The 25,277-nt window shown below is 35.4% G+C and overlaps 1 protein-coding gene across 1 annotated transcript in view; it reads left to right on the top strand.

The window, feature by feature from the left end:
- Positions 1-25,277, top strand: part of MORC1 (MORC family CW-type zinc finger 1) — a 144,057-nt gene that overhangs the window by 12,203 nt on the left and 106,577 nt on the right. Inside the window, 4 exon segments of the mRNA XM_072965611.1 lie at positions 2,807-2,897; positions 3,564-3,672; positions 9,134-9,293; positions 11,056-11,161. Coding sequence (XP_072821712.1) covers positions 2,807-2,897; positions 3,564-3,672; positions 9,134-9,293; positions 11,056-11,161 — 466 coding nt within the window.

Consider the following 25,277-nt stretch of genomic DNA (forward strand, 5'->3'; position numbering starts at 1 on the left):
AACTTTTTAGGTTTCAATATTCCAGCTGACAGAGTAAATTCACTGTAACCATCTAAAGCAAGACAAAAAGTGAATATACATAAATATTGCCAGAAAAATGAAAGGCACGGGGTCCCTGTTACTTGTAAGGAAAAGGATCTGGAAATGAATGGAAAACAAACAGTAACTGGATGGACTGTGAGACTGTTTTTAGCACACTCTTCAGTTATTGCTTGTGACAGACATGAGACAGTTTCCAATCAATGCCTTTAGGCTATTTAAATTTTTCTGCTTGACCTTGAGGTAGAAGTCACCTCTCCTTTTTTTTTTTTAGCACCTTTATTGTGGTATGATTCCTGTACAGTGGACTACAAATACTTCAGATGTACAATTTGATGAATTTTGGTAGATTTATACACCAATGAAACCACTACCACAATCAAGACAGATAACATTTCCATCACACCTCTCCTTGTTTTTATTGGTTTGTATTTTTCCTCTGCATGTTGAGAGATTTAGTTGCTTCAATTGAATGTTCTCATCCTAATGAAAACATCTACAATTCATTGCATGATTTATCTTTGTTATCTTCAAGGCTAGCAGAGAGGCAACACATAGTAGGTGCATAATACTGTGTCCCGTGGAATTGAGATGTTATTCCCTCAGATAAGGGACTTGCATTAATTGGGATAGCTTATCCCTGAATTCTTATAACATTTGTGTATGTCCCACAAGCCAGAGATTTTGACCATTAGATTTAACAAATGATGAGGGAGTTCAAGTAATTTGGAAAGAATGATTGTTGGTGCTGATAGAAGCTAAGAATACAAAGTAAAACACTTTTCTTCTTCAGAGTCTCTAAAGACCTCCTTGGTCTAATAGCCAGAATATTTGTGATATATTTTAAGGTAGTTCCTCAAAAGAAGAAGCAGCTTCTTTATATGGGTCCTCAAACAAAATGATCAAAACACAGACAAGTGACAAATGCTGTGATCCTCAGAAGAAACTCACACTTCAGTTGACATATACAGTTATATTTTGAAAAGTCCCACTAGTGTTGAGAGAGCATTTCTTTATTCACATTGGAACTCAAGTAATAAGTTGGAAGAGTTTTTCTGATGATTGGAAATAGAAAATATCTGTTGCCTACCTTGAGCTCCATCAATCTTGACCTGTAGAAGATGACTGCAGTGATTTCCAAACTCTTTTCACTTCCAGTCTTGCCCGATTATAGTGCATTCCCCATGCAGAAATCCTGAGTGGATTTTTTCTTTTAGTAGATCATATTGATGCTGCTGCTTAAAACTCTTAGTGGTTTTCCATTAGAATTAAATTCATACTCCCCAGTAACACTTCTTGCATGATTTGGCCTCTGTCCACCTCTTTGACCTTTTCTCGTCCTGCTCATGCCTTTGCTTATGGCACTCCAGCTGCACCTGGCTGGCTCTTCATCGTTTGAATCTCATCTCGTATGACACCTTATGAAAGAGGCCTTCCCTGATCATTCTGTCTGTGGGCCACACTCCTGTTACTTCTCTATCATGTTACCCTAGTTTTGTTTCCGTCACTTAATTCTCTCAGAAATGATCTTGTTTGTCTATTTCTTTCAGTCTATTTCTCCTACCATGACATAAAGTTATTGAGGGCGGGGGTAATGTCTGTCCTATCCAGTGTTCCATCCCTGTGCCCAGAACTCTGTCCACCATACATGAGAGTGTGTGTGGTGTGTAATGAAAACCATGGGATTTGGTCTTTTGCAACTCTGGCTTATAGTTCTGGGGGTAGCATTTATCAATGTGACCTTGGGCAGGTTACATAAATTCCTAAAACTTCAATTTCCTTATCTGTAACATGCATATAATAATGGTATCTTCCTTATAGCCTTGTAGGTTTGTTATAAATATTTAATAGTCAGTGCAGATGAAGTATATGATATAATACCTGGCACATATTGAACAGTAAATAGTAGCTAGTATTATCATTAAAGACACCTTCATCTAATACCCAATCCTTAATAAGAACATGTGATAAAAGGTCCAGTCAGTTTCAGACAAGCAGACTATCTTTACACACCCTATGCCAAGTTCCACTGAACTCTAGCCTGTCTTCACTCAGACTGACACAGGGTCCTGAAGGCAATTCTGGAGTGTATATTCCAGGAGGCCAATTAGGAGACCCATTTCTATATTTCCCTGTTTCCTTGAGAGCATTTCTGTTTCTTAGAGGTATGTATATTCTGAAGTTCAGAGGATTCTTTTCTAGAATTCCAAAATGGCCTCAAGAGATCAGAAGACTATTTCTCAAAGTCTGAAATAAGTAGCCCTTCTTCCCCAGTGAGTAGCAGACCAGAAGCCATTCTACCCTTCTCAGTCTCACATGGGGCTGGATAAGAGACAAAACCATAGAAATTACTAATGGTACAAATGATTATAGCACCTTTAATTTATTAGCATTTATCAAATGACATGTATTATTCAAGGTTAACACATCATCTCATTTAATTCATTTCATTCATCTTCATCAACAACTCTGGGATGTAAGTGTTAGTAGTTTGCCTTTAGGGACGAGGATATTAAGGCTCAGAGTTTTAAGCTCTACTTACCCAGGGTCTCATGGCTGGGTCTGTCTGACCTCCTTCAATATATTACCGTTAAGATGCTGCTCAGAGATTATTGAGCCTAATAAGGATCTTCATCTCTGGGCTGATCCAAAAGGTGTCAGTTTGTCCCAATGTCCTGAAATATGTATGACATCCTGACAGCTGGACTTCTGGCCAGTGTGAGTGACTTATCAGTCCTAACCACTTACATGTCTTTGTCAATTATAGAGGAAGCTTCAGATATCATTTACTTTGGAACATCCAAGAAACGGTTATCGACCTTGAAGTTTATTGGGCAATATGGCAATGGTCTTAAAAGGTGAGACTTTTTTTTCTTTTAATTCATATATTATTGATGTGGATTATTGAGGGAATAATATTTAGTTAAAGGAAATCTTACAGAGAATGATCTAAGTTTGTAAAGATTAAGAAATAATATAAACCTGAGAGTCCTACCTTGTTTTAGAATTTTCATACCCATAACTGACTTAAATCTTCACAATATTTTTCAATTTAAATCTCAAGTAGGTGATGAATCTTTTTTTCAGGAATTGCTGAAGTAGCACCCCTGTACCTTAGAGCTTCATTGTATTTTTGTGTTCTGTTGTTCCTCGAGCATACCATAGTGTAGGTGTTATGTGTCCACAGCATATGTTACTAGTCCACCTCCATAAAAGGTGAGGACATGAGGCCACTAACACGTGTGTAACACCTGCCAGGGACAAGATGATTGTTCTTTGCTTGAGCCCTAGCACCTTATCTTCAGCAGTTATATCCCAAGCAAGAGTATGGTGCTACATTAGTTCAAATCCTGCTTGGCTTTGAGGAAAAAAATCATACTTGTACTCTCTTGGTTTTTGGTTAGCAAAACATTGGAGTTCTTTCTAGGAAAAGAACAACCCATTGCAGTACACAGTATCATGCTTGCCTGTTCCTTCTTTCTGCTGTTTGAGGTGTAAACCATTGTTTTTGATTTTTAATACAGTGGATCCATGAGGATTGGAAAAGACTTTATTCTTTTTACAAAAAAGGAGGAAACGATGACCTGTGTGTTTTTCTCTCAGACATTCTGTGAAAGAGAAGGTCTGAATGAGGTAAGGGGTGAGATTTTCCTTTGGTTCCCATGATAATGGGGTTGTTTTCATTTACCATCTCAGGAGATAAAGTCTATCATAGGTTCTTTCTGATTATGATTTAGAAATTTAAGCAGGGTACAAGATTAACATACGGAAATCAATTGCATTTCTTTACACTAACAATGAAATATCAGAAAAGGAGAGTAAAGAAACAATCCCTTTTAAAATTGCATCCAAAAAAATAAAATACTTAGGAATAAATCTGACCAAAGAAGTAAAAGACTTATACGTGGAGAACTACAAAACATTGACCAAGGAAATTAAAGATGACTTAAAGAAATTGAAAGATGTCTCATGTTCTTGGATTGGAAAAATTGATATTGTTAAAATGGCTGAAGCAATCTACAGATTTAATGTGATCCCTGTCAAATTACCCAGGGCATTTTTCACAGAACTAGAACAAATAATCCAAAAATTTATATGGAATCACAAAAGACCCAGAATTGCCAAAGCAATACTGAAGAAAAAGAATGAAGCTGGAGGAGTAACCCTCCTAAACTTCAGACACTACTACAGAGCTATAATGGTCAAAACAGCATTGTGTTGATACAAAAACAGATATATGGATCAATGGAACAGAATAGAGAGCCCAGAAATAAACCCACAGACTTTTGGTCAATTAATCTTTGACAAAGGAAGCAAGAATATCCAATGGAACAAAAACAGTCTCTTCAGCAAATGGTGTTGGGAAAACTGGACAGCTACATATAAATCAGTGAAGTTAGAATACTCCCTCACACCATACACAAAAATAAACTCAAAATGGCTTAAAGACTTAAACATAAGACAAGACACTATAAACCTCTTAGAAAAAAATAGGCAAAACATTATCTAACGTAAGTCTTAGCAATGTTCTCCTAGGGCAGTCTACCTAGGGAACAGAAATAAAAGAAAAACTAAACAAATGGGACCTAATTAAATTTATAAGCTTTTAACATCAAAGGAAACTAAAAAATGAAACAAAAAGACAATCTACAGAATGGAAAAAAATATTTGCAAAAGGTGAGACTGGCAGGGCTTAATTTCTAGAATATATAAACAGCTCATACAACTTAACAATAAAAAAAAAACAAACAAGTCAATCCAAAAATGGGCAGAAGACCTAAACAAGCAATTCTCCAATGAAGATGTGCAAATGGACAATAGGCACATGAAAATATGCTCAATATTGCTAATTATCAGAGAAATGCAAATCAAGTCTACAGTGTGGTATCATCTCACACCAGTCAGAATGGCTGTCATTCAAAAATCCACAAACAATAAATGCTGGAGAGGGTGTGGAGAAAAAGGAACCTTCCTACACTGTTTGTGGGAATGTAGTTTGATACAGCCCTTATAGAAAACAGCATCGAGATACCTCAAAAAACTAAAAATAGACTAACCATATGATCCAGCAGTCCCACTTCTGGGTAGGTGTATATCTGAAGGGAACTTTAGTTTGAAAAGATACATGCACCCCAGTGTTTCTAGCAGCACCATTTACAATAGCTAAGACATGGAGACAACCTAAATGTCCATTGACAAAAGACTGGATAAAGAAGTTGTGGTGTATTTATACAATGGAATACTACTCAGCCATAAAAAAGAATAAAATACTGCAATTTGTAGCAACATGGGTGGACCTGGAGATTGTCATTCTAAGTGAAGTAAGCCAGAAAGTGAAAGATAAATACCATATGGTATCACTCATGTGGAACCTAAAAAAAGCCAAATGAACTTGTTTACAAAGCAGAAACAGACTCACAGACATAGAAAACAAACTTAAGGGGAGGGGAATGGGAAAGAATAAATTGGGAATTCAAGATTTGGAGATACTAACTACTATATATAAAATAGGTAAACAACAAGTTCATACTGTATAGCACAGGGAACTATATTCAATGTCTTATAGTAATCTATAAAGAACATGAAGATGAATATATGTATATGTATGACTGAACTATTATGTTGTACACTAGAAATTGACACAACATTGTAAACAGACTGTACTTCAATTAAAAAAATAAATTTAAGAATATATTTGGGAAATGGAGAGAGGGTGGCTGCCCATCCTGGGGTCATTGGAATCTTGTCCTATTGATCTTTTCTTGAGTAAGTTTTTAACTCCTAGGCAGTTTTTAGAACTTTATTATCCAGGTACACAAATCTTCAGAATAAGAGGCTCCCTTTGGCACAATGAGCTTTTTGGAAGAAGCCTACAAAACAATTACACTACTTGTCCAAAAATAGATGATCATTTTTAAAATAAATAGAATACTGGATTCACAAGACTTGGAATATGACATCTAAATAAATTGAATGCAAAACATACTTAAAACTATAACTCTAACTCTCATAATTTCAACTCCATTTGGTGACCCAGAGCATTTTATTAATCTGCAGTGTTTGAGTTTTACTATTATGAACATCAGTTATAATTCAGTATAGCAAATGCATGTTGAGGCATCGCTGTCGGCCCAGCACTGGTTAGACCCAGCTAGAAAGCAGAAGAAAACTGTCTGGCCATCAAAGTGTTCTCAGTCTTGTCACAAAATAAGGCAGACAAGTGTGAATTGGATACATAACAAAGCAAGGGTGTTTAAAAAGCATGCTGTTCAGTGAGTATGTGTTCCTGCTGTTACAGAACTATCCAAAGCAATGATGTGGGTAGAGAGATTAGAGAGCCTTGAGTGGTCAATGAGGGTTTTTATGGAGAGGGTACAATTTACAACTGTAAAGGCAGGTATGTGGTGAGAAATGGCATTTGGCAAGTGTCAGACTGGGAGATGATTGTGGGTTTGGAGGGATAGTGTGGAAATTGCCCAGCAGGAAGCCGTCATGTCCACTGGCAGCCCTGGCATGGGGCTGGAGCAGTCTGTAGGCAGTAGAGAGTAGCTGAGTGGGATTCTGACATGAGGAGGAGCCATACTTTAAGCATTTACATTATGCCTCATGTATGTAAAGGGCATGGAGGGAAGTTGGGTCAAAGCCAAGGTTATAGCTTTCCTAAAATGGGCCATTCTCTTTTTTTAAACTAAAACCAGCAACCCCTTCCCATTTCCACTTATACAGAGGCAGTCTCCTTCAACAGTATTTTGACATTTTCCTGCAAATCTCTATGTAACATGCTTGTATTGCTATGTCTTGACTTGATGTAGGCATTATTTGTTAACCTCCCACTAGAAAAAGGAGGGTTTACCTATTTCTTTTTCTTTCCTCCTATCACACATACCCACCCGTCCAATTCTCCACTCTCAACATAGTTCGACTGTAATTTTGGTTATGCCAGTTTTCAGTGTTTATGTTACGAGACTGTGTGAACACTATGCACAGTTAGGCTGTCTCATGAACTATCATTTTTTCCCTTTCCTGCACCACTTTTAATTAATAATTAATAATTGCTTAGTGTTCTGTGTGCTTATCTCTACCTGTGTGTGTGCTGGTTTTATATGCCTTTATCACTATGTTAACCCCAATCCCAAGCTGCCATTTTGTCAGTCCCACCTTCTTGATGAGCTCTGCTTTGGAATTTTCTCAGGCATTGCTCCTCACACTCCTGCTTTCCAACGCTGGCATTCATCTGTCATCCTGGGATCTGCCCCGCCACCCTCCTGGCGATTCTCTTCACCTCTCTTCTGTGTCACATCTCAAATTTCTTTCCTTGCTTGCTCCCTCTTCTTGTTGTGACACATCCTCCATTTGCTTTCTCAGCAAGAGGGCATGAGAGAGAAAATATTTTGAGACTTCACATGCAGGGAACTGTTTTTATCGTACCCACTTAATGATAGTTTGGCTTGGTATTTTTTTCTTAGAATTAATTTTCTTTCAGGATTTTGAAGGCATTGCTCCATTATCTTCTAATTTCTAGTGTTATTATTTAAAAAGCTTGAAGCCACAGACATAGAGAACAAACTTATGGTTACCAGGGGTTAAAGGGAATGGGGAGGGATAAATCAGAAGCCTAAAAATTGCACCTCTTGGGGAGTGATGGAAATGTTAGTTGTCTTGATTGGTGGTTTCATAGGTGTATACATCTATCGAAATTCATCAAGGTGTACATCTGAAATATGTGTAGTTTACTGTACAGAAAGCATATCACAATAAAGGTGTAAAAAGATAAGAATAAATTATCTGAAGCCATTTTAATTCCCAAGTCTTCTGTGTGACCCATTGTTTTTTTCTCCCTTCTTTTTTTTTTTTTTTTGAAGATCTTTGTTCTTATCTTTTCTCTTTTGCTTTCTGTCCTTTATTATAGTTTTTGTTTTGTTTTCTTGGAGATTTTTCTAACATTTCTTCCAACCCTTTCATAGAAAAATTTTCCTATAATCATATTATTTATTTCTAAGGAATATTTAAATTTTCTCATTATTCCTTTTTAAAGATACATAGTTCTTGTTTCATGGATACAGTATTGCTTCTTAGAGCTCTGAAGGTATCAACTATGATTGATTTTTTCCCCCTGAAATTTTCCTCTTTCTCTTATGGTTTTTGTTACCACTGACTTGCTTGTTTGTGCTTGTTTATTTGGTCTGAATCACACTAGAGGCTTTTCTTAGATGGCTTTTAATCCTCAGTACTTTGAAGATTGGTCCAATAAAATGTCAGTTGAAAGCTCTGGGAGTGTAGTGGGGGTGGGGCTTGGCAGCCATGAGTGCCACAATAATGTGATCTAGATGGGCTGTTTTTTTTGGAAATCCTCAGTGTCTTTCCTTCTGGGCTGGTCAGCTATCTCAAAGAAGACCCCTACAGTCTTCTGCCTGAAGGCCTAGCTGACTGACAGCTTCCTGGCAACCAAAGGAGAGAAGAGATCTGGGGTTCTCAGCATCCAACATATATACTTTTATATAATCCCCCTAATTTCAGTATGTCCCTAGCCAACTGTGCATGATTTGTCCTCTAATCCAGAAAAGCATTTTCCCAACTCTTTCCAGAGCATAGACATCCAGTCCCAGTGGAGGTGGGGGAGGAGCTGTTGCCAGATGGGGCTCTCTCTTCCTTTTACCCACCTCCAGAGTTAATTCATGCCATCAACCTCTGAGCCTTTGAGGAGACTGAGTTGTAAATCAGGCTGGTTCTTCTCTTTTCTGGCATGGGCTTCAGACTGGTTTTCTTGGATGTGCTGTCATATGCTTTTCAGCTTCTAAAATGCCGATACCATTGCTCCCTCTGCCATTCAACCCATAGCTCAGTAGGGAGCTGAAGTAGACTTCATCTGTCTGCATGTTCTGCAGTAGAGCATTTTAGAATAAAACTTGGAGTATACGTATTTGTTACTCGTCTTCTCCTTGTAAAACTAGAATGTGGGGGAGGGGGAATAAACTTTAACTTTGTGTTTTATAATTTGGCTGGATGGTAAATGAATAGAATTAGGATCAGACAGAAGAATGATGGTTTTCATTTGTGTATTTCATAGTAAATTGATGTGTATCTTTTTAAATAGGTTGTGGTTCCAATACCTTCATGGTTAACACGAACCAAAGAATCTGTCACAGATGATCCTCAAAAGTTCTCAACGGAACTGTCTATAATTTATAAGTACTCTCCGTTTAAAACCGAAGCTGAATTGATGCAGCAATTTGATGTGATCTACGGGAAGTGTGGTAAGATCATCAAAACTCTGAAATTTTGATGGAAGTATTTGTTTAGGGTGTCTTATGAAAAACTCAATGTTTTCATATTTTTTCTATTTATAATATCACATGGGATATCATATGGGGCGGTTATTTGTCTTATTTATGTAAGTTTTGTCTTAGTTGAATCCAAACAGGAATCCCTGACAATGGGAGAAAGGTGTGTACTTGTATGAGCTTGGTGAAGCTGGATGGGAAGAGGGTGATACAGTCCCTGCATGAGACAGCAAAGTCTGGAGGTGTTTACTGCAGCATCCAAGATTAGATGATCCCAGGGTTTATAAGACTGTTAGCAATTTATAAAGTAACCAGTTCAGACTTCTGTGCCAGTCTTTCTCCAGACTTCTACAACTTTACTTATCTAGAAACAAAAAGAATCCTACTCTAGAGAAAGCTATTTGCATTCTGCTTTTTGTAATAGTTATAGGCAGAATTCTGTTATGTTTATAGTAAAATTGTTTTATGCCATGTTGTCTAGTAAAATTCTGAGAAACTTTGTTTCTAACTTGGTCAATGTTACCTTCAGAATTTCTTCTCTAATTTGTTTAAAGGGGAAGTTTTCTGTTATTGTTTTCCCTTTGTCATAGAGGGAAAAATATTGGCAGCTAAATAAATATTCATTTCATTAATATCCACATGGCATACTTTAAAGACAGTTAATGTAATCTCTTAGCTGCCTTCTAATTGTGAAATACTCATATAAGTAGTAATAAAGAGTCTAGTACTTCCTGAATACTTTTCTAAATGCTTTGTAAAAGTTAACTCATTTAATCTGTAAAACAACTCTATGTGGTAGGTACCTCATGAGCTCCATTGTGTAGACTAGAAAACTTAGATTCAGAGAAGTTAAGAAACTTACCTGAGGCCAGTATGCTAGCAAATGATTGATACCAGATTTAGACACAGGCATTTAGGTTCCCAGATCCAAGTCCAAATCCTCAGTAACTCCACTGTTCTCCCTTCTGTTTTAGTACTACCAAAAAAAGTATAATTGGTTGTTCTTTTAATTTCTCTGATGTTGCTGTTTTTCCTTATATTATAATCAACATCATAAAGAATTTGGACTTCTTTGTTTACTATGCATTAGAGCAGAGGTCAGCAAACTAGGGCCTGCAGGTCAAATCCTGCCCCATACCTGTTTTTGTAAATAAATTTTTATTGGATCATAGCCACATCATTCATTATGTATTCGCTACGGCAGCTTTCATGTTACAACTGTGGAGTTGAGTTGTGAGTAGTTGTGAGAGGCCTGCAAGGCCTGAAATATTCGTTATCTGGCCCTTTACAGAGTTTACCAACACCTGTTTTAGGGCCTAAAAGCAATACTTCGTATTTACACAAATTTAAAAAATTCATCTTTGTTCTTATGGGCATTGATTTCGGCTCTGCCAATGAGAGCTTTACCTATAATACAAACTTGGCTCAGGCTTCTAATAGTTTTTATAATGCAGATTATGAAACCAGTGCCAAAGTTTAAGAATCCACATTGAAATATATAATGGATTGAGTAGTAAGAAGAAGCACTGCACTGTAGAAACTCAGCACTCCTTGGCACAGAGTAGAATTTGCTGTGAGACGTATATTTTGGAACTTATCCAAGCATACTACTTACTGAAGTACGAAAGGAAATTTGGTCTATGGCAGGCTTAATTCCACAGATGAAACAATAGCACCATGACTACTGCTTAGTGTAGTTAAATATTGACAAGTCAAACATCTACTTTTCCACTAGGAACTTTGCTGGTTGTTTATAACTTGAAGCTTCTGCTTAGTGGAGAGCCTGAGTTGGATGTTAAAACTGACAAGGAAGATATACTGATGGCGGGAGCTCTTGAGGAGTGAGTAATTTGTGTCTTTGGCAGAATGTGTCTCAATGGCAGTGAGCTGGAGTTAGGAGCCCTGCATCCTGGTTCCAGGTCTGGGGCCACTGGGCCTTAGCACTGGGATAATTCATTTTACCTCAGTTAGAGATGAAGTGAGCTAGGCTAGACCACTGAGTCCCAAACCTGGCTGTGCCTCTGAGTGACCTGGACAGCTCCCTGAGAAGTATAGAATCCTGTCTTACCTCAGATCTACTGAGTCAGAATCTCTAGATATCAAGCCTAGAAGTCAGTTTTTCGTATGTTCCCTGGGTGATGCAGAGGTGCCAGCATCGGTGTGGACCGCTGGAACATAAGACATCTAAGCTTCTCTAATTCCCAGACTCCTATTTTATGAGTGTTAAAACTGAGAAAAAAACACAAGTTCATTGTTCATTACAGATCATTAAAAAAAAAAAGACATATTATATGGCGTGAAGCAAAAAGGAATACGACTGAATGGCAATTCACAATGGCCTTATGAACCACATATTTGCAGTTTATAAATAAATAAATGGACACATTCATTTTTCTTGGTTACTGGGGATCTGTAGGAAGTAGAATGAGAAAGCACTAGGGGGCATGGGTGAAAAAGTGTGGTGAAATAATGGCACGGTGACCAAACTGAGATTTCCCTAAAGTAACCTTGTATTTAAAGCTTACTAGTTTAAGCCTGTAGTCTCTTAGTGTCAAAATGCTAGATCTAGGGGGGATTTTAAAGGAATTTAATTCAATCTGATTATTTTATGAACCAGGGTTGTTCAATAGAAATATAATGAGAGCCACAAATATAAAACTCATATATGTCATCTTAAATTTTCTAGTAGCTACAGTAAGAAAAGTAAAAAGAAACAGTCAAAATTTCTAATTTTAATAATGTTTTTGTTTAATCTGGTACACAAAAATATTATAATTTCAGTATGCAAAATATTGAGACATTTTACATTCATTGTTTTCCATCTAAATATTTGAAATCCAGTGTGTGTTTTATGCATATAGCACACATCATGTGGGCCTGTGGCCGGTAGCTACCATACTGGGCAGTGCAGCTTTAGACTAAGAGATTAACAACCAAGTAAACACATCATCTTGGAGAACTACTTTTTCTTTTGCCTTTGGAGCACAAATTTGAAAGTCCTTTCCCCAGTTAGAAAATTTAACGTTTGATAACACAGTTTTAGATTATCTTTTCTATTTTTTTCTAATTTATAATTTTTTCTCATTTTGTTCTAACGTGTAGAATTCTTAATTTACACAGAAATGAAGGTCTTTGGTGTTTTTTTTTTCTCTTGGAAAAAAAATTCAGCCTAATTACTGTTCTGCAAATGCTGGGAACCCTTTTGCCAACATTAACATGCCAATATCAGAAAAGAGGTCCAGAGCTTTTACTGGCACCTCCATTACTGTCTCCTCCTTTTCCCGCTGGCCCTGCCTTTCTGCTTAACAGCTGGTTCCAAAACTGATGTCTCATACTATTTAAAAGCTTTGAGCTCACATTTCAAACAGTTATCTGTCAGAGAGCCTTGGCATTTCAACACTAGCATCAGGAAACAAATTATTAGAGAAATAATTTGACAGCTATTCTTTGGAAAAATTCTTACTGTTTTCAGATTGTTTCATGGAACCAGAAGCCTCTTAAGCCATTTAGAAAATTAATTACAAAATAAAGAAAATGGATCAGACACAACATATACGATTAAACTTTGGAACATTGACCACACTGGACTTTTTTGTTTGATTTTCAATTAAAAATTTCATACTTTAATCACAAGAAAAGTTCTCTAAAGACAAGGATGGGATTTTATGAGGAAGAGTTATTGTGAGGAGACAACTTCTATACCATGGTTGCTATACATTTCATAGTTTCTACTGTGACTACCATGATAGTGCCAAGAAGGGACAGTATCACCTCCCGGGGAGGGGTAACAATGCCACTATAGTTCTTCTAAAAATTCAGTGGGTTCTGACATTAACACCTAATTCCTCTTCTCTCAGGGGCTAGAAAACCATTCAGTCCTTGGGCTGAAGGAACATGTCTGGTCCAGGATGGATCTTTTTCTGACTCCTCTTCCATTCATGACTTCTGATATTTGAACTTCTAATCTAGTAGAATTTGCGTAATGTTGGTTTCAAGAACAAGTGGTTTGTAACATAACTTTTTCACCATTTCTTTTTCTTGTTATTGTATCCCCACAAAGCCACTGGGCATAATTCTGTATCTGTCTAAAACAAGTTTCAAACCTCAGAACTGTATAATCTTCACCTTTAGTCTTAGATGGTGTGCTCCTGCTGATTCTGAAAATAATTTTCTACATAGGAATAGGAAAATTCAAGCGTTCAGGCTTTTGTTTGGCCTTGGAGAAGAGGTTTTCTGATATGATTTGTTTTCTTCCAGTTTTGTTTATTGTAAAAGCAAAAATGAAAGAATATTTTTAAAATTTTTAAGGGAAAGAATTTATATATCATAATTGATTATTTATATTATTTCATTCTTAAGTATAGCCTCATTTTTCTTTTTTCGTTTATGATTTATTTCTAAACTTTATTCTCCGTTATGTAGCCTTAATATGCCTCATGGTTTCTTTCCTTTTGAAACACCTTTATTGTGGTATACTTCCTGTACTCATAATGATTTATTGATAAGCGGCTTTATAACAGTACACTAAGTTGATTCATCGTAACTTATGTAATGATTCCTGTATTTTGGATAGTAGCATTAGTCTCAGTGTTTCTCATTATTTGTGGATAATGTTGAAATAAATATTTCATACAGGTGGATTTTAAAAATTTTTTTAAATTATTTTCGTTAAGACAGATTCCCAGGCACAGAACTACTGAGTCCAAGGGTCTGAACTTTAATACATTCCTTGTGAATATTTGGCATCAATTTTAAACTTAGCAATCAAAACCTTTTATCATTCTGCTATGGGCTTAAGCTCTAACTAGTAATCCAACCATTGGCAAGGCCTTGTTTCAAGATGACAGTAACCTCATGAAAATTTCCTTAGGAGTGATGCTCAAGCACACAGGCAATGGCATGTGCTTTGGAAGTATTATCTGAAAACAACCCGTTTTCACTTACATTTAAAAAATTATATGTAGATGCCAGTCATCTCAGAACTTCAGAATGCAGATGAGGCAGAAGTTTGCACTAGTGTGTGAAATGTTAAATTGAAGTTTGAATCTGTGAATGTGGTATGTGGAAAGGGCCAGGGAAACACACAGAGGTTCCAGTGTGATGTGCGGAAAGTGAGTTGTACCTGCAGGGAAAGAATTGTGTTGAATTTTTCATGTTAAATTAAAGAAAGTTTCCAGAAAGGGAAGAAGATGTCATGAAAAATAGCTTTGTAAGAAATCAAAAGAAAATCAAGAGTTTGGAACGAAATGGAGGGGCCCAGGGGCACTGAGAATACTGAAAATTAAAGGTGAGCTAATAACAGAAAACAAGGTATTTCTTTAGGGCGTGCTTAGACAGTTTTTTTTATCTGTAAAATATTCACTTTTCCTTATTTAAAAAAATTCTTTTTTACATTTTTTTATTAAGTAATAGTCATTTTACAATGTTGTGTCAAATTCTAGTGTAGAGCACAATTTTTCAGTTATACATGAACATATATATATTCATTTTCACATTTTTTTCACTATGAGCTACCACAAGATCTTGTATATATTTCCCTGTGCTATAAAGTATAATCTTGTTTATCTATTCTGCATTTTAAAATCCCAGTCTGTCCCTTCCCAACCCCCGCCCCCTTGGCAACCACAAGTTTGTATTCTATGTCTGTGAGTCTCTTTCTGTTTTGTATTTATGTTTTTTTTTTAGATTCCTCATATGAGTGATCTTATATGGTATTTTTCTTTTTTTTAACATTTTCTATTGATTTATAATCATTTTACAATATTGTGTCAAATTCCAGCGTAGAGCACAATTTTTTAGTTATACATGAACATATGTATATTCATTGTCACATTTTTTTCTCTGTGAGCTACCATAAGATCTTGTGTGTATTTCCCTGTGCTATACAGTGTAATCTTGTTTATCTATTCTACAATTTTGAAATCCCGTCTATCCCTTCCCACCCTCTGCCCACTTGGCAACCACAAGTTTGTATTCTATGTCTGTGAGTCTGTTTCTGTTTTGTATTTATGCTTTGTTTGTTTTTGTTTTTGCTTTTTTTAGATTCCACATATAAGTGATCTCATATGGTGTTTTTCTTTCTCTTTCTGGCTTACTTCACTTAGAATGACATTCTCCAGGAGCATCCATGTTGCTGCAAATGGCATTATGTTGTCATTTTTATGGCCGAGTAGTATTCCATTGTATAAATATACCACTTCTTCTTTATCCAGTCATCCGTTGATGGACATTTAGGCTGTCTCCATGTCTTGGCTATTGTAAATAGTGCTGCTATGAACATTGGAGTGCAGGTGTCATCCTGAAGTAGGGTTCCTTCTGGATATATGCCCAGAAGTGGGATTCCTGGGTCATATGATAAGTCTATTCCTGGTCTTTTGAGGAATCTCCATACTGTTTTCCACAGTGGCTACACCAAACTGCACTCCCACCAGCAGTGTAGGAGGGTTCCCCTTTCTCCACAGCCTCTCCAGCATTTGTCATTTGTGGATTTTTAAATGATGGCCATTCTGACTGGTGTGAGGTGATACCTCATTGTAGTTTTGATTTGCATTTCTCTGATAATTACTGATATTGAGCATTTTTTCATGTGCCTATTGATCATTTGTATGTCTTCCTTGGAGAATTGCTTGTTTAGGTCTTTTGCCCATTTTTGGATTGGGTTGTTTGGTTGTTCCTTATTAAGTCATATGAACTGCTTACATATTCTTGAGATCAAGCCTTTGTCGGTTTCATTTGCAAAAATTTTCTCCCATTCCGTAGGTTGTCTTTTTGTTTTACTTACGGTTTCCTTTGCTGTGCAGAAGCTTGTAAGTTTCATTAGGTCTTTTTTATGTGTTGTTGGATTCTATTTGCTAATATTTTGGTGAGGATTTTGGCGTCTATGTTCATCAGTGATATTGGCCTATAATTCTCTTTTTTGATAGTGTCTTTGCCTGATTTTGGTATCAGAGTGATGGTGGCTTCATAGAATGAGTTTGGGAGTATTCCCTCCTTTTCAGTCTTCTGGAAGAGTTTGAGAAGGACTGGTATGAGTTCTTTGTATGTTTGGTAGAATTCCCCAGTGAAGCCGTCTGGTCTTGGACTTTAATTTGTAGGGAGATTTTTTTATTGCTATTTTGATTTCATTTCTAGTGATCAGTTTGTTCAAGTGGTCAGTTTCTTCTTGATTCGGTCTTGATGGACTGTATGTTTCCAGAAACTTGTCCATCTCCTGTAGGTTATCCAGTTTGGTTCCATATAGTTTTTCATAATATTCTTGTATGATATTCTGTATTGCTATTTTATTTGTTGTAATTTCTCCACTTTCCTTTCTTATTTTGCTAATCTGTGCTCTCTCTCTTTTCATCTTTGTGAGTTTGGCCAGAGGTTTGTCGATTTTATTTACTTTTTCAAAAAACCAGCTTTTGGTTTGATTGATTTTTCTAGGTTTTTTTAAATCTCTATTTTATTTATTTCCTCCCTGATCTTTATAATTTCCTTCCTTTTGCTGCCTTTTGGGGTTTTTGTTCTTCCTTTTCTAGTCTTTTAGTTGGTGGGTTAAATTGTTTATTTGAGATTGTTGTTCTATTTTGAGGAAGGCCTGCATCGCTATAAACTTCCCTCTTAGCACTGCCTTTGCTGTGTCCCATAAATTTTGTGTGGCTGTGCTTTCATTTTCATTTGTCTCAAGGTATTTTTTAATTTCAGCTTTGATTTCCTCATTGACCCATTGGTTTTTTTAATAGCATATTGTTTAATCTCTAGACAATTTTTGTGTATTAATTTATATTGTGGTGATTTTTTGGAACTCTGGACCAAGTTACATATCTCAAACTTTTGCAACCACCCCCCACCACCAAATTGTATTTTCTCCCTTTGAAGTAGTCCATTTGTGCAAAACAGAATCAAGTTAATCCTTTTTCTCCTTCACACTGGTGTCTGTAAGTAACCTTCAATCACAATAACACAGGTGATTAAAATTTAGAGTCATTTTCAAAGGTTCTGTAGTGATGGAGTACAGTAAAACTAAGCTAATAGAAGATGACAGGCTGGTGGAGGATTTTAAAATGAGTCAGTGCCCATCATTACCTTGTATGTGGTTAGTATAAATTGGCATCTGCAAAATCTACAGGGTTGTAATTCCACTTCGGCATCCCTTACCCAGAGAGTTTATGTAGATGCCAGCTATGGAATTATAACTCTGAAATTCAGATGTTTTAAATTTTTTTCTTAAGATATGAAGTTTTTGTGTGAATACTGGTATAGAATTATAGTTTCATAATTGAGATTTTGAAATTTCATGTGATACATCACTGAATCCTGGATCCACACATAAGTTTTCTGTATTCCCTCCTGTATCTCACTCCTCCTTGTTTACCTGGTGGTCCAACACCTGTTCCAGTGGTATTAATCATTGGGGCAAAGAGTGGAGCGGGTATGTGGTATGGGCCTAAAGTCGTTCACAAATATTAATTTATTGAAACTAATCAAAGCTGCATAAACACACAGATCAGTATAATAGTGCTTCCTCATTCTCCATAACATTTCCTTCAGTCTCTCTCCTCCTGTAGAAATTATTCTGCAACTTGAGTTTTTAAATATATCATCTGGCTTTTTTACAGCACTTGTCAGTTTATATTAGATTTGACTCAAACTTTTTCTTTAAGAAAAAATTGTTTTAATGTAGGTTTTTTTTTTCCTTTTTGGTGAAAAAAACTTAATGGAGGTACTGGGAATTGAACCCAGGACCTCATGGGTGCTAAGTACACACTTTACCACACTGATGTATACCCTCCCTTCTTGGATTGTTTTTCTTCTTAACTTTTTCTTTTGATATAACTTAGACTTTTCAAAAGGGTGGAGAAGATAATATAAAGAATTCCAATATGCTTTTCACTCAGATTCGGCAAATGTTGATGTTTTTCCACACTTGCTTTATCTTTCAGCCTCTCGCTCTTCCTCTCTTCAGATGTATGTAGCATGAATCCATGGGTTCTTTCTTATTCTTTTTATGCTGAGGGTTATAATCTATTCACTATCAGAATAAATTCTGTGGCTAAAGTTGTCCTAGATTTGGCTAGTAGGAGCCCGTTCAAACTGAATTTTATTTTTTTTTCATGTCACCATCATTTCTGAACATTTTGTGCTTGCTGGAGCCACAAGATGTTCCACGCTCATATTATACTTCTCTTTCCCCTGCTGTAACCCTGCCATCATCTCCAAGGAACCCTAGTTCCTTTTATCAGATAGTGCTATACTTCATTTTAAAAGTTGACTCTTTTTAAAATCATGTATCTAATTTTTAAAATGGCTGTATAATAATCAATTACTATATGTTGGTGTGTAGCAATTTCGCATAGTATTCCATTATTATACATTGATATACATCAACACTCCCCGATTGATGGGACTTCACTTTTTCATTCTTTTAACAGAAGAGTTTTTTATGCTTATATTTTGGGGACACATGTACAAGTATTTCTTTAGTATTCTCAGAAATAATATTGCTAGATTAAGAAGTAGTAATTTTAAATTTAAATAGATAATGCTAAAGTACTGTGCAAAAAACTTAAATTCTCTATGCACTTAACCAATGGTCTGAATTTTCTCAATGTCCTGATTGTCACCAGGATTTGATATAATCAATCTTTAAAAATTTTGCCAGGTAGCATCAGAACCTAGGCAAAAGTTATGGAATAGATTTTTCTTCACAGCCCTCAGAAAACCAACTATAATATTTACTAATATTTGTAGTTTATTTTTGTATAGACTTTTAATCCATCTGGAATTTGAACATGGTATAAATTGTGTGTGCATGGGGAAGATAGATTAATTTCATGTTTTCCTGATGCATACAGCATTTTTAAATAGTTCAACCTTTTCTACTTATTTGAAATGCATTGTTAGCATAAACCAGTCCTACCGTGCTTGGATCTTTTTCTAGACAATCTGTTCCTTTTCACTGACATATTTTTCTATTTCTGCCCCATTAGAATTTCTTAATTGCTATAGCCCTTATAATGTGTTTTGACATTTGGTAAAAGAAGTATCCCTGTTTTTTTTTTAATTGCCTCTTCTTGTAGATGTTCTTTTCTATATGAATTTTTAAAATAAGCTTTTCAGGTTTAATTATAAAAAAATTCTTGGAATTTTGATTGGTAGTTCATTGAATTTATAGATTAATTGGGAGAGAACTGACATGTTTATGTTTTGGTTCTTATTCCTGTATTCTTTTATATAGTTGAGTGGTGTTTTATAACATCATAGTATATCATAGTAATTAAGAACAAGGCTTTGGTAGTTAGACTGTGTTCAATTTATAGTTCTACAAGCTGTGCTATTACGGGGCAGGTGGTTAACCTCAAAGAACTTCAATTTACTCATTTGAAAAAGGCAGTAATAATAATAGTATTATATCACAGAGTTGTTGCCAAGGTTAAATGACATATGATGTAACAAGTGCTTAGAAAATTTCTTACACATAGTATGAGCTGAGGAATTGCTAACTATTCTTCATTTGGTTCTTGTATATTTCTTGTTAGGATTAGTCATAGATATTTTCTGACTCTTCTTGGCTTTCGAATAAGACTTTTTTCCCTCTGTTGCTTTTTCTAGGTAGGAAAGCCGTTGACTTTTTGCCTGTTGATTTTATGTCTCACCATTTTCTGAACTATTTTATTCTAATAAGATTAAATTTAAATTTAATTAGATTTCTACATAGTTTTTATTTGCAAATAGTGATGGTTTTTTGTCTTCATTTCTGTTACTTATACTTATTTCTTTTTTTCTTATTTTAACTAATTATGAATTAAATAGAAGTGATAATAGCAGACATGCTTTTTTGTCTTGTTTTTGTCTGAATGGAATTCTTTTTTGTTTAACCATTAGGTGTGATACTTATTCTAGTTATTATTCCTTTGAATTAATACCTTTTGTCAAACTGAAGAAGTCAGTTTAATGAGTGCCTTTTATTTATTTTTCACAACAGGAGATGGGTATTAAATTTTAGTCAATGCTTTTTGACATCTGTTGAGGTGATTTAGTTTTGTTTTTCTCATTTAATCTGTTAAAGCAGTGTGTTATTATAGTAGAGTTTATGATGTTGAACCATTTTTACATCGCTCAAATAAACCCAACTAGTTTATGATGCATTATTCACCGTGTTAATTTTGCTAGTATTTTTTTTAAAATTTTTTTACCTTTATGTTTACACATGAGACTGGCTAGAATTATGCTTTTGTTTCTCTTGTCTTGTTTAGTATTGGTATATAGATTATAGTAGAATGAGTTGGGAAGCTTTTCACTTCTATTGTTGATTTGGATGAGTTTAGTTAAAATGAATCTCTTGTTTACCTATAGACTTGGTAGAACTTCCATAAAAAATCTGTGATCCTGTTATTTCCTTTTTACTTTCATCACTTTTCCATCGTTATAACTGTTAATCTGTTAAGATTTTAAAGTTCTTGGGCCAAATTTATCATTATAGTTTCTTATAAAAATATTTATTTTATTTAGATTTTCAAGTTTGTTGATATGGAGTTTTGCACAGAATATTCTTACAAAATTTCTCTTTTCCTCCAGTCTTGTAGTTTTGTCTACTTTTACTTCTCTTATCATGTACTTCTGCCGTCTTTTCTTCTTGGCTAGAGAGATTTAATTGCTTTGACTATCTTTAAAAATGAAACAATTTTGGATTCTTTTAATTAAGTCGACTAGGTTTATGTTAATTTTATATGTATATTAACTTTTTTAAACATTCTTTGGATTTATTTCACTTTTTTCTGTTTCCTTGAGGAATGTATTTTATCTGTTCACTTTCAATCTCTTTCTAATCTAAACAGCTCAGGCTCTTATTTACTACTTGCATTATGGCTATATTTCACAGGTTTCAAAATGTAGAACTATCATTTTTGCTTATTTTTAAGTAGTTTATAAATTTCATTTTATTTCCTATTTAGCCCAAAAATTATTTTTAAAAAATATTTGAAAAATCTATAAAGGCGTAGGATTTTTTTTGAGGGGGAAATGTGAAATATCTTCTTCTTACTGTTCTAATTTCAATAAATGGTGATCAGAGAATATAGCCTGTTTTATATCTGCTCTTTGAAATCAGCTGAGGTTTTCTTGTGGCCTAATGTTTTAAACATTGGAAAAATTTGACTCTCTGATAAGGAAAGAGTCTAATACATCAAACTTTCAAATTAAGTTATTCACACCTTCAATATCTTTTTTTCCCTCTTGATCCTTCAGTTTCTGAGAGAAGTGTGCTGGAATCTCTGACAGTGCAAATGAATACATCCATGTTTCTTGTATTTCTATTAGTATTTGTTGTATGTGTTTCAGAGTTGTTAGATTTGTGGCACATATGTCATTTTGTTTACGTGAACCTTTTATTAATTTAAAATATCCCTCTATGTTCGAGTTAATATTTTCTAATAACTTTATTTCTATTTTTGTCTAATATCCTGTTTTTTTCTTTCAGTTAACTTTTTATTACTGTGTATTTTGCCACTGCTTTATTTAGAGCAGTGCTCTTTTATTTTTGGTCTCTCTTATATAAATGGAATACAACCAGATTTTTGACTCAGTCTAACTGCTTCTATCTGTAATAGGAAATTTGTCTACACATTTATAATGACATCTATTATGGTTGAACTTATGCTGCCTTCTTATTTTATGTTTTATGTTTGCTTTGCTACCTTGGTTGTTATTTGTTTACACTTACTTGGTTTTTGTTTATTTTGTTCTGCTTAATTTTTCCTTTTTCTCCATTTGTAAGATTGGTTGAGATGTGATTTTTGTTTTCAAGGAGGAAGATTCTTTTTTTCTATTCCAATAGTTTGAAAATTATTTGTTCCATTCTATTCTTTCTGTGAATTACCTTTTACATTTTAAGCAAACATATATAAGCACATTTAGTTTTCTTATCAAAGTTTATAGTTAATCAGTATCTATATCTTCCTTCTCACAAATAAGTCAGAATCTTAGTATGCTTTTATTTCTCTTCCTTACCAGTTTCTTCTCTTTTGATTATTTTATATAAAATTTATTTACAAACTTTACAGTACTTTATCACACCCTGCATATGTGATTAGACTATAAGACTAAAAAATTGGTTTTGCTTATCATGCTATCTTCATCCCATATCTTCTTCACTTATTTATTAGTTTAGATTATTATATTAGAATATAATCCTGTAAATTCTCAAATAATTATTTCAGAGTCTATTGGTGATACATTTTTGGAAGCTTTGTATCCTTAAAAGTGCCTTTATCATCCCCACCTCAGTACTTGTTTAAATGGATAAAGAAATATTGGTTCAAAAATTATTTTTCTCCAAACCTATTGCTCATTTGACTTCTTGAATCCATATTGTTAATGAGAAGTCTGATGTAGCTGTGGTTATTAGACTTTTGTAAATTACTTATTGTTTTCTGTTAGATAGCTTTTAGGATTTTTTTCCCTTAACCTTTAATAATTCCCATGATGTGTATATTGGTGGAGTCTTATCTTTTTCTAATTTTTTGTACTCAGCAATTGGAGGATTCTTTCAATTTATTTATTTCCAATGGCTGTGCATTCAAATAGTTCCAGATCCAATCACTATCACCTTCTCTACTGCTGTGATGCTGGTTTGAGCCACGATCGTGTCTCATCTGGATTATTGCAGAAGACCTCCCACTGGTCCACTGGTCTCCCTGCTTCCACCCTTGACTCCACTCTTCCAGCCTTGCCCCTCTGTAAGCAGCCAGAGTAGTCTTTTAAATATTCTATACAAAATTCTCCAGTGATTTTCCATTTTACCCAGAGAGAAAGTAAGTCTTTACCAATGTTTTGCAGCATCCTGCTTGAAATACTTACCTGTCCTTTGTCTCATCTTCTTTCCCTCTCATTCCTCTGTAGGCACCAGGCCTCCTTACTATTCTTCCTTGGATTTCAGCAGGAGACTAATATGTCTTCTTATCTACTAGCTTGATTCTATCTAGTTTTTGGTTTATTTAAAAGTATTTCTTTATATGATGTCGTGGTCTGTCAGCAGAGACAACAGGGATAATTGAATGGTTAGGCAGTATTTGCAGTCTAATGCCATATAATTTATTCTGTGTAGAGTAAGGTCCATACAGAGTTAGAAGACATGGGCATCAGATCCTTGAATCCAGTTTTATGGATTAAGTTGAAGGAACCAGAACCTCAGGCTTATAGGCAGGTAGGGGCTGTGGAGGGTGGAGTTGCCTGAGTCCATCATCTACCTGTCACCACTCCAAGTCACATTGCAGTGCAATAGTTCAAACCCATCAGCCTTAGAGGTGAGGGGGTACATTATAAGGAGAGTGGACTTTGTAGTTACTTAGAACTGGCCTCAAATTCCTGGGTTCTTCCACTGAGTAGCTGCCTATAAGTAGATTCATTTTACATTCACTTGTTCAGTGGCTATTTATTGAGTGTGAGTGTCAGGCTTTGTTTTAGGAGCTAGGGATATGTCAGGGAACAAAATAGACAAATATTTTTTGCTCCAAGGTGTCTTGAATTCTGTTGAGAGAGCTTTCATTCTAGTGGTAAGTTATCTGTAGTCTCTATAAATTTCAGTGTTCTCATCTATAAAATGAAGCTATAGCATCATAAACCTAATATGAATCCTGTAGAAATAGAATAGGCACAGTATGAGGCACATGGAAGTTCTCAGTGTCTTTTAATTCCCTCCATTCTTATTCTCCTACAGCACTTCTCTCTAGCACTTACTGTAATGTTCTGTAAACCAATTCATGTCCGGTACATAGCAAGCAACAGATGAATTGAATTAAGGTAGACTGCACTGACTGTCAATGTGTAGGTAATTTTCTAAGGATATTGCAGACACTTTCACTGGAAGGTGCTGGCACTCTCAGTTGTGGGTTCTACTGGCCTCCATCCCTGAAGATCACTGGGGATCTTTATTAGGATGAAACAGGGAGCTTTAGGAAATTTTGTAAAGTGTTTTTGTAACCTTTTTTGACCTCCAAACTGTGGAGGCTTGATCACTCCTACAGCATTTTTCCTGATTCCTTTTTCAGGGGCCAGGATCATATGACCATTTCACTTGGTCTGTTATACGTGTGATTGCCTTGTGCCCGTGTTCATCTCAGTTACTTAATGTCATAAGGACTTTGCATATTCAACTTTATGAGAAGATGTAGAAAACACACATTCTAGTAAAAAAGACATGTCGTGGATTTGGCTGTCATCAAAAGGGCTGCCATGCCCCTGGAATCTGTTATGGCTCAGGATCTGAGGCAGATAGAGGAACCCATCCAAAAAACCAGCTCTGAAAGTAATGATATAATACGGAGTAATGGAGTTGAAATTTTATGCTAAATAATGTTTTGAAACTAGATGCCATGTTGCCAGTGTGTTTCTAAATTGACAGTCATTGGGCAGAAGTCCATGATGTCCCTAGTTTATGTCTTACCTGAGCTGGCTGGAAACACATCAAAACTTAGAGCTTCAAGTTGTTATAATGTGCTGCTTGCCATATTGTGGTTATGACAGAAGCAGAGCTTGTAAGTTTTCTTCTAAATTACCTCTTTGAGTTGACATTTCTCTTAGGTATAATCTTCCCTAAGATTAAATTTGGTTAGGCCCTTTATAGTTCAGAACTTAAGCTAGTTAAAAATCTTTATGCACTTCATTAGATTCAGGATCATATAAGTCTTGTTCATTTCAACTTTAAGAAATCTTCAGAGATTTTGTAGGGACTTTAGCAAATTTAGAAAACAGTTTTGGTTATATTATTCAGTATTTTCATGAATAAATATATGGCACTTCTGAGATATTCCCTAAGGGATCTAATTTAGTCTGGTGCTTAGATTTTAGAGTCGTTTTCTCGATCACGGAAGGTAGTCAGCGGTTGGGCCAGATAGGAGTCTGCTCTCTGTGTCCCCAGTGTGGATAAATGTGGAGGGTGTTCTAGCTCCAGATTCCTTCAAGAGGTTCTTCTACTCC

The sequence above is a fragment of the Vicugna pacos genome, chromosome 1 (genome assembly GCF_048564905.1).
Source record: "Vicugna pacos chromosome 1, VicPac4, whole genome shotgun sequence".
Taxonomy (NCBI): domain Eukaryota; kingdom Metazoa; phylum Chordata; class Mammalia; order Artiodactyla; family Camelidae; genus Vicugna; species Vicugna pacos.